This window comes from Leptopilina boulardi, unplaced genomic scaffold, assembly GCF_019393585.1.
Source record: "Leptopilina boulardi isolate dan_hultmark-lab unplaced genomic scaffold, ZJU_Lbou_2.1 LbouV2_266, whole genome shotgun sequence".
Classification (NCBI taxonomy): domain Eukaryota; kingdom Metazoa; phylum Arthropoda; class Insecta; order Hymenoptera; family Figitidae; genus Leptopilina; species Leptopilina boulardi.
This window is the reverse complement of record NW_026137825.1, coordinates 1,506,626-1,523,005: the sequence shown is the minus strand read 5'-3', so window position 1 is coordinate 1,523,005 and position 16,380 is coordinate 1,506,626. Positions and strand designations below refer to the sequence as shown.

At 16.8% G+C, this 16,380-nt stretch overlaps 1 protein-coding gene across 1 annotated transcript; it reads left to right on the top strand.

The window, feature by feature from the left end:
* The first annotated feature begins 10,171 nt into the window (after window positions 1–10,171).
* On the top strand, window positions 10,172–16,290 carry LOC127281384 (lipase 3-like). Its single transcript, XM_051305079.1, has 7 exons — window positions 10,172–10,534; window positions 12,398–12,683; window positions 13,187–13,301; window positions 13,763–14,009; window positions 14,843–15,092; window positions 15,193–15,335; window positions 15,452–16,290. Exons 1-7 carry the CDS (start codon window positions 10,433–10,435, stop codon window positions 15,599–15,601), a joined length of 1,293 nt encoding a protein of 430 aa, XP_051161036.1. The 5' UTR covers window positions 10,172–10,432; the 3' UTR covers window positions 15,602–16,290.
* The last annotated feature ends 90 nt before the right edge of the window (window positions 16,291–16,380 follow it).

The window sequence follows — 16,380 nt, the reverse complement described above, 5'->3', positions numbered from 1 at the left end:
TGAAACGAATATTGTAAATTAAGATATAATAATTATAATTATTATAATAATTATTATAATTATAATTATTACAATAATAATTATTATAATTATAATTATTACAATAATAATAATTATAATAATTATAATTATGCGGCGTATAGAATTTTCTTTAAATATCATTAATTAGAATTTTTTTAAAAGAATTTTTATTAAAAATAATTATTCTTTAGACGAATTTTCATTTTTTTTCCAATTAGCATATTTGACAGAATTTCGTTTTTAATAAGAATTTTTTACTTCAAAAAAATTTTTAGCTACTGAATTTTTATTTTACAATTATTTTTTTTTACATAAATTTTTTTTTCTTCCAAAAATGTTGAATATCGAATTTTTATTATTTTAATTTATTCATTCGAATTGTTTTTAAATAACAGAAATTCCAATTCGCCGAATTTTTATATTTGTCCGAAATTAAAAAATGACCGAACAAATAATCGACAAGAAAGATTATGTCATCAAAAATTCGTACTCTTGTAATTCGGTGAATTGGAATTTCTGTTATGCAGAAAAAATTCGAATGAATAAATAAAAATAATAAAATTCGATTCAATGAGAATTCTATTAAATAAAAAAAAATTCGATTAAATTAAAAATTCATTTAAGAGAAAAATTCCAGTTAAAGAAAATAAAACTGTAAAATAAAAATATGCAAAAATTTCGATAGCTTAAAATTTTAAGTAAAAATTTCATTTAAAATAAAATTCTGATTTTAATTAGAAAAATTGAAAATTCGTCTAAGAAATAAAATGAATAAAATTGAATAAAATTCTTTAAAATAAAAATTCTAATTAATGATTTTTTTAATGGAAAATTCATGCGTCCTATAATTATAAGAATAGAAATAATAATAAAAAAAAATAAGAAAAAGAATTATGAGAATTATAAGAATAATTAACGAAAAACTGAATATATAAATAATATATATATATATTTGTCCCGACACGAAAAAAAAGTTGAGACATTTGTAGACAAAGAAAGTTATAAATCTACTGCCATGACATCATACACACGCACATAAACTTGCATACACATATATATATATATAAATATAAAATGTATAAAAAAAAAAGAATATTTTGTGTTTGCAAACCAAGTTGTGTTTGTTAACTTTGGAGCACAAAAGAAAAGAGAAAAAAATAACTTGTTCAAAGGTACGAAAATCGTAAGAGCAGATAAAAAAAAAAAATATATATATAGTAAAGTCTGACAAAAACATATTATAATATATTGAAGACCAATTAGTAGAGAATTTTTTTTTTTAATATTTGAATAAGTTTATAATATAAAAAAATACCTAGTGATTCAAATTAAACAAAGGAAGTTTATATTTAATTAATTTTATTAATAGTTATAGTTATTAATACTTATAGTAAATTAATTAATTTTATTAATTAACTGTTACTTATAGTAAATTAATTAATTTCGCATAAAATTAATTAATAGTAACAATTAATTCTATACACATAAATTAATTATACTTTCAGTAAATTAATTAATTATTATTAGTTTCACTCTTTTTTCATTCAAATTATTATTTAATTTTAAAAAAAACTAAAATTTAGTTTTCTATTTGTTTTTTGTTTTATTAATTTGCTTGATAGTTTGCTTTTTTTTACCGAATACGGGAAAAAAATATTTTTTTCTAATAATTTAAAAATTAAAAATTAAATTTTTGCAAATATTACCAATAAGATTATAATAACAATAAAATATTTGTTATATACTGATAGAAAAAAATTTGTTAAAATATCAAAAAAGAAAGAAATAAATTTTATATACATTGGTAATTGATAAAATGATTTCCAATTAACTTTTTTCGTTTTTAATTAAAATTAATGTTTATCAAAAAAAAGAGAGAAAAAAATATTTCCTTGTTAAAATTATTATTATTATAAAAAAAATATTGTGTAAAGAAAAGACGAACGACAATATGTTCCTAATCGAGCCTATAATATTGATTTTTGATGCACGGCTAAAATTGAAGACCTAAAAAAATAAAAAGAAAAAAAGAGCAAAAAAAAATGTAAACACAAATCTGGAATCGCGATGCATTTGGATATTTAAAATAATTAATTTGATTAGTCAATTTTCAATATTATTTTAATAATTATTTCAAAAAATGGTATTCAAGCAGTATTTTTTTTCATTTCTCGTTATTAATCGTTAACTTAAATTTAAATATCCTAAATATTCTTAAATATTCTTAAATTCTTTTTTTATTCTTTTTCTTTATTCTCTTTTTTTTTTAATTTTTTATTTTTCTTGTTCGCTATTATCTTTTTTTTTACTTTCATTTATTTTTGTTGAACTTTTAAAAATTTTTATTCTTTTTTTTATTAATTTCGTTATTTTAAACAAATACCATTTAATTAATTCAAATTATAATTATTTAATATATAAATATCTATTTATTTGAATCAAATAAAAAAAAAATTTTTTGTAGTGTTTGAATTGTTTTTATTTAAAATTGTTTTTACTTAATTGTTTGCTGCTTTTTATTTTTCTTAAAAAATTTTTTTATTTTTTTAAAAATCGGATTTTAAAAACTGTATTTTTAAAACAGAAAAATATTGTTAAAAATTATTTAAGTATTTTTTTTATTTTATTTACTTATTATTTATTTTATTTAAAATGCAAAAAAAAGAATTGTTAACGCTGCAAATTTTTGCAATTTTATTCAGTTAATTAATTAAAATTAATTACAGTAATTATTTGCAATTATTATTATTATTATTAAAGAAAAAGAAAAATTCCATTTCGCGTGATATCCAGTCTTTGTGCAAAAGGTCTTCTAATTATTTTAAATAATAATTGTAATATAAATATATTATTCTCGTCGTCGTAACGAGTATAGAATTTTATCGCACTACTTATAAGAGATTAACAAAAAAAACCAAAAAAAAAACAAAAAAAACAAAAAAAAATATATATATGCATATTGTAATAATTCTATGTGAAAAATATGAAAAATGTTTTATGTCTCAAAAAAAAAAAAACACGATATCGAAATTCGACGTCCGAGAGTGTTTAGCCATTTTTGAACAAAAATTCTGAAATATATATATATAATAATATAATTATCATCTTCAGAGTTTATATATTACAGAAATAATAATATAAAAAAAAATTAATCATAGTTATTAACAAAAGAAAAAAATTATGTGAACATAATGTTCTTTTAAATTCACACGAAAAAAAAAACAAAAAAAAATGGAAAAAATATATATATATATGAAAAAATGATTATATTAATAAATAAATATATAATATATTTACAAAGATCTATATTGATGTTAAATGGCGTAATGCGCGGAGAAATACAAAAAAAAAATTCCGATTATTATAATGAGGACACAAAATAATATTGAAAAAAAAAAAAATGAAAAAAAAAAATTTATGATAACTAAGATTAAATTATAAATAATAACTTGACATTGTAGATATCACTCATCGAAAAAAATATATGAAAAAGACTTCGCATTCTTATTTTATATTCTCCCATTATTATCCGAGATTATTATATATAAATATTATTATTATATATTTGTCTGGGAAATTTTTTTTTTTATTATTTTAATGATTTCGCCATACAAAAAAGTCCAATAAATTATGTATTAAAATAAATTTTCTCCTTATTTATTTATATAAAATTCTAGGGGCCTTTTTTAATAGTTAAAATTAGTAAATAAATAATAAATTATTTGTTTGCATCAATTTTTCCGTCAAAATCATTCACATTAGAATTTTTTATTTTATATAAAGTATTTTTATATTAGAAATATAATTATTTTTTGACGAATTTCAATCTATTTTAAATTAAAATTTAATTAATTTAAATTAAATTAAAATTTATTTAATTTATATTAATAATAATTAAATTTTTTTTTTATACGAATTTTTAAATAACAAAATATTTTTTAATTTGTCCGAAATTAGAAAAAAAAACCGAACAAATAATCGACAGTAAAATTTCGTCGCAATTTTTCTGTCGATTGTTTGTTCGGTCAATTTTGTAATTTTGGACAAAAAAAAAAAAAATTTCGCCTATAAAAATTCGTACAAAATAAAAAATTCGGACAAATTTGAAATTCGGTGAATTGGAATTCTGTTAAATTAAAATTCGCCTAAATTAAAATTTTTTAATAAATAAAAATTCATGAAAAAAAAAATTGTAAAATAAAAATTCGGTCAAAAATTTGGTAGCTAAAAATTTTTTAAAATAAAAATTCGAATAAAAACGAAATTCTGTCAAATATTAATAATAAATAAACTAATAATAATGATAATAATGTAATAAAAAAATTAATATAAAATATAAAATTAATAGCAATAATAATAATAATAATAAATTATAATATAGAAATTAAAAAAAAAATTCCCTAAATATTTATTTTTAAATTACTATTAATTTACAGTAAAGAGATTATTAAAGAAAAATTTAATTAATAAAAAAAAATATATAACAAAAAAAAAATTAATTAACAATTTTTCTGTCGATTGTTTCTTCGGTCCATTTTGTAATTTCGGACAAAAAAAAAAAAATTTCGCCTATAAAAATTCGTACAAATTAAAAAATTCGGACAAATTTGAAATTCAGTGAATTGGAATTCTGTTAAATTAAAATTCGCCTAAATTAAAATTTTTTAATAAATAAAAATACATGAAAAAAAAAAAAATTGTAAAATAAAAATTCGGTCAAAAAATTGGTAGTTAAAAATTTTTTAAAATAAAAATTCGAATAAAAACGAAATTCTGTCAAATATTAATAATAAATAAACTAATAATAATGATAATAATATAATAAAAAAATTAATATAAAAAATAAAATTAATAGCAATAATAATAATAATAATAATAATAATAATAATAATAATAATAATAAATTATAATATAGAAATAAAAAATAAATTCCCTAAATATTTATTTTTAAATTACTATTAATTTACAGTAATGAGATTATTAAAGAAAAATTTAATTAATAAAAAAAAATATATAACAAAAAAAAATTAATTAACAAATAAATATCAATGCATCATAGAATTAATCGGTCGTTGGCTCGTGTGTTGAGGGAGTTTCAAGGAATTGATTTTTCGAGAGTAAAATACGTTTTATATATTAATATTAAGATAAATGCAATGTGTGATGACGAGTCAATCATTTTCAATCGAAATACATGTTTCATTATTGTTATTATTATTATTATTATTATTATTATATACAAATGATAAATAATTTATTAATATCGTGTGATATAAATGCTTTATAATTGTTTTTTTTCTATTTGATTCGTGAAAAAAAAAATTGTCAAAGAATTATAAAAAAAAAACAAATACAAAATTATACACTTATCATAAATGGAGAATGAGGCCAACATTATTTGATTCTCACAGAGGGGGATAATTATTGCAAGTAATGACGATTAACGCATCGTTTAAATACTATATATATATTTATGTGTGTGTGTGGTAAACTTATCAACAATAACAAAGGCCTCAATTTTATTTTCTTAATTGTATATCCAATGTTTAGCAAGGAATTGAGAAATTTTCTTGGATTAACCGCGCGAGAGAATTAAAAAATCGAAGGATAAATTTATTTTACTTTTTCAATTTTTATTTTATAAATTTAATTTTTTATTTTTTATTTGGATATTTTCTAATAAATTTTATTTCCTTCAAAATTTTTTTTAGTTTTTTATTTTTTTTTTTTTACTGGAAAATTAATTCAAAATATATGTTTTTTTTTTTTTTTAATTGAATATTTATTTATTTCAAACAATAAAACGAGTTAATTTATTTTATTTATTAATATTATTAATTATTAATTTATTATATTAATTTATTTTTGCGGTTTTTTTTTTAATTAAATATTAATTTATTTTTGCGGTTTTTTTTTAAATTGAATATTAATTTCTTTTTTTGCGGTTTTTTTTTTTTATTTAAATATTTTAATTTCTTTTTGATGTTTTTTTTAAAAAAATCTAAATATTGATTTATTTTTTGTTTTCTTTTCAGAAAGAATTATTTAATAATTCTTACATAAGAAATTTTCACCAAATCTAGCATCTGATACTCACAACTCTCACCTTGTAAAATTTCACCTCACGTCAGAGCCAGCACGTTTGGAATATTTGTGTTTTAAATATTCATTTCTTTTCTTTTTTTTTTCTTAATCAGGTATTTATTTCATTTTTATTTTATTTATAATTTATTTTAATTTTGATGATTAAAAAGAAAAGTCGAAAGCATTTTAAAATATTGCTCTCAACTTTTTTTTTTTTCTTTTTATTATATTCGAAAAGATTTAATTAATATTTTGAGATTTCTAAATTCTATATTTTCAGAGTTTTTTCTTTTCTCGAAATATGTAAATTTTTCTTTATATATATTATTTTTAATATAATTCAAAAAATTTTTGTCTAATAAAAATTCCGAGTAAATAATAAATTTAAATTCAATGAATTAAAAATGTAAAATAAAAATTAGTTTAAGTAAACAATTTTGTAATTTATAAAAATTCAGTTAAATGGAATTTCTATTAAACAATAATTGAAAGAATTTTTTGAATTTATTAATTAATTGTTTTATTATTATTATTATTAAATTATTATTTTATTATTATATTATTAAAATTTGATTTATTTTTTAGATATTTATTTATATTTATTTATATTTATTTATATTTATTTATATTTATTTATATTTATTAAAAATTTTTTTAAAAAATTATTAAAAATATTATTAAAATTTGGCTAAAAGTAAATTATAGCTAATAAAATTCAGTGAAAAGTTAAATTCCAATAAATTAATTTTAGAGCGTCCACGTGCGTTTCAAATAATTAATTGTTGACAGTAGAATAATGAAACATTTGTCAATATAATAAATTATGACACTTCAATTTTAATAATAGGGTCATTACTATAATCATAATAATAATAATAATAAAAATAATAATAATAATAATTGAATATTCACTGTCGATGCCTGTTTATCCCGTTTTAGCCTCGATAACATCTTTCTGCTCCAATTAATAATCTTCTCTACGTATACATATATATATATGAACAAAGATGCAAATATATCGCAGAACTGCGAAGTAATCGATTATTTTTAAGATGCGACAAAATTTGCAAATCATTGAAAAACATTGTAATTAAACTCCAAAAAATTAATTTCATTTATACAAATTAATTAATTTTTGATAAAAAAAAAAAACAAATTAGTTTATAAATTTACTTTTTGAGTAAAAAAAAAACAAATTTTATTTATAAATTAATTAATTTTTGAGTAAAAAAAAACAAATTTTATTTATAAATTAATTAATTTTTGAGTAAAAAATAAATTTTCTGTATAAATTAATTAATTTTTTTTCATAATGTAAAATTTAATTAATTAATTAATTTTTGAGTAAAAAAAACTAATTTTTTTTAAAAATTAAATTTATTATTTACTCAAAAAAATTTTTTTCTATGTAAAATTTAATTAATAAATTAATTTTTGAGTAAAAAAATAAATTTTCTTTATAAATTAATTAATTTTTGAACAAAAAATAAATTACATTTTGAGTAAAAAAAACAAATTAATTTTTAAATTAATTAATTTTTCTAAAAAAATAAATTAAATTTTATACAAAAATAAATTTTCATGAATAAAAAAAAATTTTCAGTAATATTAAAAATAGTTAAAAAAAATAACAAATTTCTTTAAAAAGTTAAAAAGAAAAAGTAATTTCAATTTTTTTAAAATTCTAAAATAGTTAAAAACCATTAAAAATTTGTTTAAATATTGAAAATTGTTGAAAAAACAATTTAAAATTTCTTCAAATATTTGAAAATAGTAGAAAACAAATATTTTTTTTTCAATTTACAATAGTTAAAAAAGATAACAAAATTTTTTTTCGTTAAATAATTAAAGAAAAACAAAATAAATTTAAAATTAATTAGGTAGGTAATTTATTAATTAAAAATTATTTTTTACTCAAAAAATTTTTTTCAATGTAAAATTTAAAATTAATTAATTAATTTTTGAGTAAAAAAAACTAATTTTATTTAAAAATTAATATTTTTTACTCAAAAAATTTTTTTCAATGTAAAATTTAATTAATTAATTTATTTTTCAGTAAAAAAAACTAATTTTATTTAAAAATTAATAATTTTTTTACTCAAAAAAAATTTATTTTATCAATATCAAATTTAATTAATTAATTAATTTTTGAGTAAAAAATAATTTTTTTTTACAAATTAATTAATTTTTGAGCAAAAAATAAAAATTAGTTTATAAATTAATTAGTTTTTGATTAAAAAAAGGACCAAATTAATCTATAAATTAATTAATTTTTAAATAAAAAATAAATTTAATACAAAAAATTTTTCAATCATATTAAAAATAGTTAAAAATAATTTAAAAAAAAATTTTGTTTTAAATATCTAAAATAGTTAAAAACAAAATTGCAAATTTCTTTAAATAGTTTAAAAAAAAACAATTTCATTTTTTTTTTAAATTCTAAAATAGTTAAAAACAATTAAAAATTTGTTTAAATGTTAAAAATAGTTAAAAACAATTAAAAATTTGTTTAAATATTAAAAATAGTTAAAAACAATTAAAAATTTGTTTAAATATTAAAAATAGTTGAAAACAAATTTTTTTTTCAATTTACGATAGTAAAAAAAAAAAACAAATTTTTCGTTAAATAGTTAAAGAAAAAACAATTTAAGAAACAAAAAAAGCAAAAAATGAAAAGATTTATTATGAGAAAATTAAAATTAATATTTAGTAAAATTTCAAAAATTGATAAAAAAAAAATAAATTTTTTTTTGAAAATAGAAAAAAAAAATTTTTATTTAGAACAAATAATGTTTTCTAAGTTTTTGCTCAGAAATTCCATTGTTATCAGCAAAATAATTTCTGAGTCATTTCTCTCTCTCTCTCACTCACTCTCTCTCTTTTTGTCTCTATAATTATTATGTTAATCGTTTTTTCGGAGCAGATGCTGGAAAAGAGAAAAGGATCAATAACCTCATGATAATAATGGGTAATTATTAAATAATCATTTGGCTTTTTATTATAAATTTTAATAATTATTAACATTTTCTCAAAGGGTACTTTCAGGTCTTGACCTCGTTGAGACAATGATTAAGTGAATTCTCCGAGCGCGTAAAAGAAGTTTTATTATTATATTGATAAATAACGTTACTATAATAATTTAAATTCACAACATCGTCATTGTCATTTTTTTTTTTTTTTTTCACATCTTTTTTTATATTTAAAATTTTCTTCTATCGAATAAATTTAATTTAATAATAATAATAATAATTATAATAAAAAAAAATAATAAATATTAATTATTATTTATTAATTTGATAAATTTTTGCTTAAAAAGTAAATTTTCTTTTCATTTTTAATCTTTTATTTGATAAAATTATTTAATGACATTGAAAATCATGTTTCGTGACCTTGAAAGAAATCTTAATTTTCAATTAAGTCAGTGACACAAGAAATAAGAGATAAAAATACGAAATTCAATTTTGTAATTCGCAAATTATCTTTTATTCCATTTTTTTATCTATTTCAAATTTTTTTTTTTTGATTAATTTATCAAAATTAATTATTTCCGCTTTCGGTTTTGATTATCGAAAAAAAGTGTTACATAACCTTAAATTTCTATTTTAGGAATTTGAAATATTTTTTTATCTAACATTTGTTATTAAATAATAATATTAGAAATTTAGTTGGAAGATTCCAAATACCAATTTAATTATAATAAACGTGACAATAATACGAAAATTTATATTATTTATTTATTATTTATTATTATTATTATTTATTTATATTATATTCCATAACTGCTCACGACTTTTTTTTTCTCCAAATTCTCGTAGACTCGAACACTTGTTTTATTTTAAAATTTATTCGAAATGTTTTTTATTTCTGGGTATTTAATAAATTAATAATTAACAAAAAGAAAAAAAAAGATACACAGTTTGTTTATATTGTTACGATTTCTCGCACCTTTTGTGTCACTTGTCACTATATATGTACTTCATTCACAGATTAAAATGACGTGAACCGGAAGTATTCCCCCCCACCACTTTTATCTTTCATCTGACAGCCAGCTGTAGTAGTAGTAGTAGTTGTTGTATATCTCATTACTATACTTGTCAAAGCCGCAGTTAGTTATAGTTGTAACCTGCGCTCTCACATTCAGTGAATTTAATTAAAGTACTATCGTTTATTGTTGTGATAATTAGTGTAATTTTTCATAATTCACAATTTCCATACACTTTGTTTAAAAAAAAAAAAACAAAAAACACTTCTTCCCCGAAGTTTACCACGTGAAAGTTGTTTTCTTTCCAGTAAATTCGAGAATCGTTTTGCAATCACAGTGGAATGAATGTTAAAACGTGTTTTAAAATTTGTGCCAAAGTTTCAAATTAACAACGTGAAACATATGATGAGTGAAACAACGAGTAATGATGAAGTTCACATGACAACGGTAGTGTACTACTTTATTTATAAATATATTATTACTATCATCAATTTCATTGTGTTTATGTTTACAATATTTATTAATATAATCAGTTATGAATGAGAATTCATTTACAAATTTTTGAATTATATTTTATCAAATACATTTTACAAATATAATTTAATTACATAAATATAATATTTATATATTGAAAATTAGAAATTAGAAATTTTAATTAACCGCGCCATAAGTAGGAATCGGATGTTTAATTTTGTGATTTCAAAATAATAATTATAATCACTCTGCAATCGTTGCTTCATCGTTTTCTAATTTTTCTTGTTTGTAATAAAATTGTCCTCTACTTTCACAATTTCCCCACCGTAAGTTATTTATATCTTATAATATACTGGTAATTATATTTTATTTAAAATAATTATCAAATATGTATAAATTTCAAATTAATAGAAATTATAGAAATTCAAATTTTCGCCAATTTTTCACATAACCTAAAAAGCGATTTTTTTCCTTTTTTAAAAAAATGATTTTTATAATGTTAATTTTTATTTTTTTTTTATATATGTTATTTCAAACAAACTAAGATAAAAAAAATGTTAATTCTATGTGATAAAAAATAATGCAATTTATCGATTTTTTCCCATAACCTAAAAATCGATTTTTATTTGTTTATAATATATAAAAAAAAAACCCAAATATATAATTTATAGTAGAAAAATATTTTATTTAAAAAAAATATTATTAATATTATAAATTATTATTATTATTATTTAAATATTTTTAAAAAATATTAATAATTTTTTTTTATTAAATATTTGTTAGTTGAAGTAGAATAATTTATTTACTGTAAAATTTATAGTTTTTTTTTTATTAATTTGTAAAATAATAAAATTATTAATATTAAATATTGTTTTCCTGAATTACTATTATTATTATTATTATTTAAATATTTTTAAAAAATATTAATAATTTTTTTTTATTAAATATATGTTAGTTGAAGTAAAATAATTTATTTACTGTAAAATTTATAGTTTTTTTTATTAATTTGTAAAATAATAAAATTATTAATATTAAATATTTTTTCCCTCGATTATTATTATTATTATTATTATTATTAGTGGTTATTATTATTATTATTATTATTTATATAATTATTATTAATTGTTTATTTATCAAATAATTTTTTTTAAGTAAGGTTTTTTTATTTATTTTTTTTTTTTTTATTTATTAAATTTATTTATTAAAATCAGTTATAACTAGTGTAGAAAATACAATATATTTTAAAAAAAAAATACAAGATATGATGCATTGTTAATAATACTTATTTCTTTATCAAGAAAATTCTCTATAATGATAAAAGTGAAGAAAATGAACTGAAATGAACGCATACAAATTGCTACATACAATATTGTGAGAATAATTTATTGATAATAAAAGTTCAGAATAAGAAGGAAACTTTGAAGCAAACTTATGAAATAAAAGTAAAAAAAAATATTAAAAAAAAAATAATAATAATAATAATAATAAAAAAAATAATCATATTAATTATTACTAATAATAATAATGACAGCAATTATAATTATTAATAACAATAATAATTATTATTAATTAATAATAATAATAATTAATTAATAATAATAATTAATTAACAATAATAATTAATTAACAATAATAATTAATTAACAATAATAATTAATTAACAATCAATGAAGATTATAAATTAATAATTTATTTATTTTTATTATATTTGTAAAATGAATATATTTATAAAAAAAAAAAGTTTTTAATATAATTTTAATTAAATATTTGAATTATAATTATATAAATTAAATGAAAATTAAAAAAAAAAAACAAAAAAAATATTCATTTTTACAGCATGAACTTATAACAAAACATGGTTATATAGCTGAAACACATCATGTTTGGTCGGAGGATGGTTATCGTTTGGAATTACATCGGGTTTTGTGTCGTGCACAGGAAAATGGAAAAAATCACAATACTCAAGAATTTAGAGACGCTAATTGTAATTTAGAAAATGATAAATTACCACTTGAAGTATTAAACTCAAAAAACAGAATCTCTAAGCAACCAATTTTAATTAATCATGGCCTTCTATCATCATCGGCCGATTGGGTTCTACTTGGTCCACGTAAAGCACTCGGTATTTAAAATTTTGAAAAAAAAATGAAAATTAATATCTAACATTTAAAATAAAAAAAAATAAATAAAAAATAAATTTTTTTTTCATCATTTTTGCAATATAAATAAATAAATGTTATTTAAATTTATTGATACTATAATTATTAATAATTATTAAATAATTAAATAAAATTAACTAATAATTATTAATTATATTTATTTATTAATATTTAATAATTATTAAATAATTAAAAAAATTAAATAATAATTATTAATTATAATTATTAATTAATATTTAATAATTATTAAATAATTAAATAAAATTAAATAATAATTATTAATTATAATTACAGTTTATTTCTTTGCATACCAAACAGGGTTTTTTTTTTTTATTAATTAACAATTAAGATGAAAATATTGCTAAACATTTTTCTTGTAAAGAGTAAAATAATTTTAAACTGTATTTTTAATTTATTTTTTAAAATTCGAATCTTTTTTTTCTCTATAATTTAAATTTTATTTCAGCGTATATTCTTTGCGAAGAGGGCTATGATGTTTGGTTAGCAAATGTCCGAGGCAATAGTTATTCGCAATGTCATAAAAATTTGACTGTAAAGGATAGAGAATTTTGGAATTTTAGGTAATTTTCTATTTAGTTTTATTCTTATTTTACTTTTTATTATTTAGTATTTATTAATATTGTATTATTATTTTATTTTCTTTATTATTATTTAATTTTTGTTATTAATTTTCTTAGTATTTTCTTAGTATTTTTTTTTTTTTTTTATTTTATTCGTTTTACTTTTTATTTTGCTATTATTTTGTTATTATTTTATTTTCTTTATTATTATTTTTTTTTTTTAATAATAATTTTTTTTTAAATAATTATTTTATTTTTCATTTTATTTGCTATTATTTTTTTGCAATTATTTTATTTTCTTTATTATTATTATTATTTTTTTTTTAATAATTATTTTTTTTTCATTTTATTTGCTATTATTATTTTGCAATTATTTTATTTTCACTATTATCCTTTTATTTGTTACTATAATATTTTATTATTATTTTAATGGAATTTTTTTTTTTTTTTAAATTTTGCAGTTTCCACGAGATAGCAATTTACGATGTTCCGGCAATGATTGATTATGTTTTGGAAAAAACGGGTCATTTAAATTTATACTATATTGGCTATAGTCAAGGGACAACGTCATTTTTTGCAATGTTAAGTGAGAAACCGGAATATAATGCAAAAGTGAGATCAATGATAAGCCTCGCGCCAATTGCATTTATGTCAAATCAAAAGAGTCCATTACTCAAACTTCTTGTACGATTTTACAGTGTTGTGGAAGTGAGTCTCTTTCTCTCTCTATCTCTCTTATTATTATTATTTATCTATTTTTTGTATTTATTTTCGTATTTATTTATTTAAATTATTTTTTTACTCATTTTTTTTATTTATTTTGTTATTTATCTATTTTTTTAAAATTATTTAGTTATTTATAAATTATTTTGTTATTTATTTATTTAAATTATCTTTTTACTCATTTTGTTATTTATTTTATTTATCTATCTTTTTAAATTATTTTGTTATTTTTTTATTTAAATTATTTTTTTACTCATTTTGTTGTTTATTTTGTTATTTATTAACTTATTTTGTTATTTATTTATTTAATATATTTTTTTACTCATTTTTTTTATTTATTTTGTTATTTATTTTATTTATCTATTTTTTTAAATTATTTTGTTATTTATTTATTTAAATTATTTTTTTACTCATTTTGTTATTTATCTATTTTTTTAAAATTATTTTGTTATTTATTAACTTATTTTGTTATTTATTTATTTAAATTATTTTTTTACTCATTTTGTTATTTATCTATTTTTTTAAAATTATTTTGTTATTTATTAACTTATTTTGTTATTTATTTATTTAAATTATTTTTTTACTCATTTTGTTATCTATTTTATTTATCTATTTTTTTAAAATTGTTTTGTTATTTATTCACTTATTTTGTTATTTATTTATTTACTTTTTTTAATTTATTTTGTTACTTATTTTTTTTGTTTTTATTATTTTATTTTTCTTAATAATTGGTTTTAATTTTTGTTATTTTTATTTTTGTATGAATTTGAAAAATTATTATTATTTTTTTATTTTTTAAAAAAAAAAGTTTGTTTCAGTGGGGCTCATTTTATTGCAATATACATCAATGGTTTCCACGACATCGTTTTCCAGCTCGCGCTTTAGGAACATTTGTACGTAACAGTCCCGATACATTGACACGTAGTTTTTGCAATTGTTGGTTTCATTTAATCGCCGGTTTTGGAAGTAATCAACTTGACAAAAAAATGTTGCCATTGATATTTGGTCATTTCCCAGCTGGAGCATCGGCGAAGCAAATGATTCATTTTAGTCAACTTATTTTGAGTGGTACGTTCCTTTCAATTATTTATTTATTTATTTAATTAATTAATTAATTAATTAATTAATTAATTAATTAATTATTTATTTATTGTTGTTGTTGTTACAGAAACATTTAGAAAGTTTGATTATGGTCTCTCAAAAAATTTGCTTATCTACAAAAGTACACAGCCCCCAAAATATAATTTAGAACGAGTTAAAGTTCCGGTTTATATTTTTTATAGCGAAAATGATTTCCTCACACATCCGGTGGTAAGTAATATTTTTGAATAATTTTCTGAAAATTTAATTTAATTAAATAAAATAAATAATATAGTAATTATATTTTATTTTATATAATTATCAAATTAATAAATTATTTAATATAGGATGTTCAGCGGCTCGCCGAAAAACTTCCGAATGTTGTCAAAAATCATAAAATAGAATACAATAAATTCAATCATATTGATTATCTTTGGGGTAAGGATTCAAAAGTTCTTCTCTACAATTATATTCTCAAAGCTTTAAAAGACTCGTAACATTATATATTATTTTTAAAGAACAAAATTTCCCTCCTTAAAAAAAAAAAAAAAAAAAAATCTCAAAACTATGTAAAAAGAGCATTTTTAAATATATATATAATATATAATAATTTTATTTTCTAAGAAAAAAAAAGAAAAGACAACAAAAATTACAATAAAAATGTCAGTAAACATTTTTGCTGTAAATTTTTTTAAGTATAAAAAAAAAAAATTCTGTCATAGAGAATGTGAATGAAAAAGTTTTTAAATGACAAAAAAAAAAAAGATTTTAAAAAAAATTTAATTACAAAAATAATGGAATAATAAAAAAAAAAAGAAAAAATTATTTGAAGAAAAGGAAACGAAACATTATTCTTAAAAAAAATCTATTTTAAAATTTTGAGAAAATTAAAAAAAAAACAAAAAAAAAAAGTATTTTGTTCGAAAGGCTGGTACCAATCGGCATTTAATATTTAACAAAGAAAGACTGTAATATGGAAATTAAAACAAAATAAATATATAATAATAATGTGAATAAATGAAAACGAATGAAATGTCGTGTGTATTTTTGTATGAAAAAAAAATTGATATTTCTAATTTTATAAAGAAAGAATGAATGAAAATATTTTTTTCTTTTATATTATATATATATACTTATATTGTAAATGTGACAAATTGTATTTATTTGATATGAAAATTCATTAAAGGAGTTTTCTATATAATTTTGTCTATTCAATTTAATAATTAATTTTCATGATTAATTAATATAATAATAATAAATGTAATAAAAAAATAAA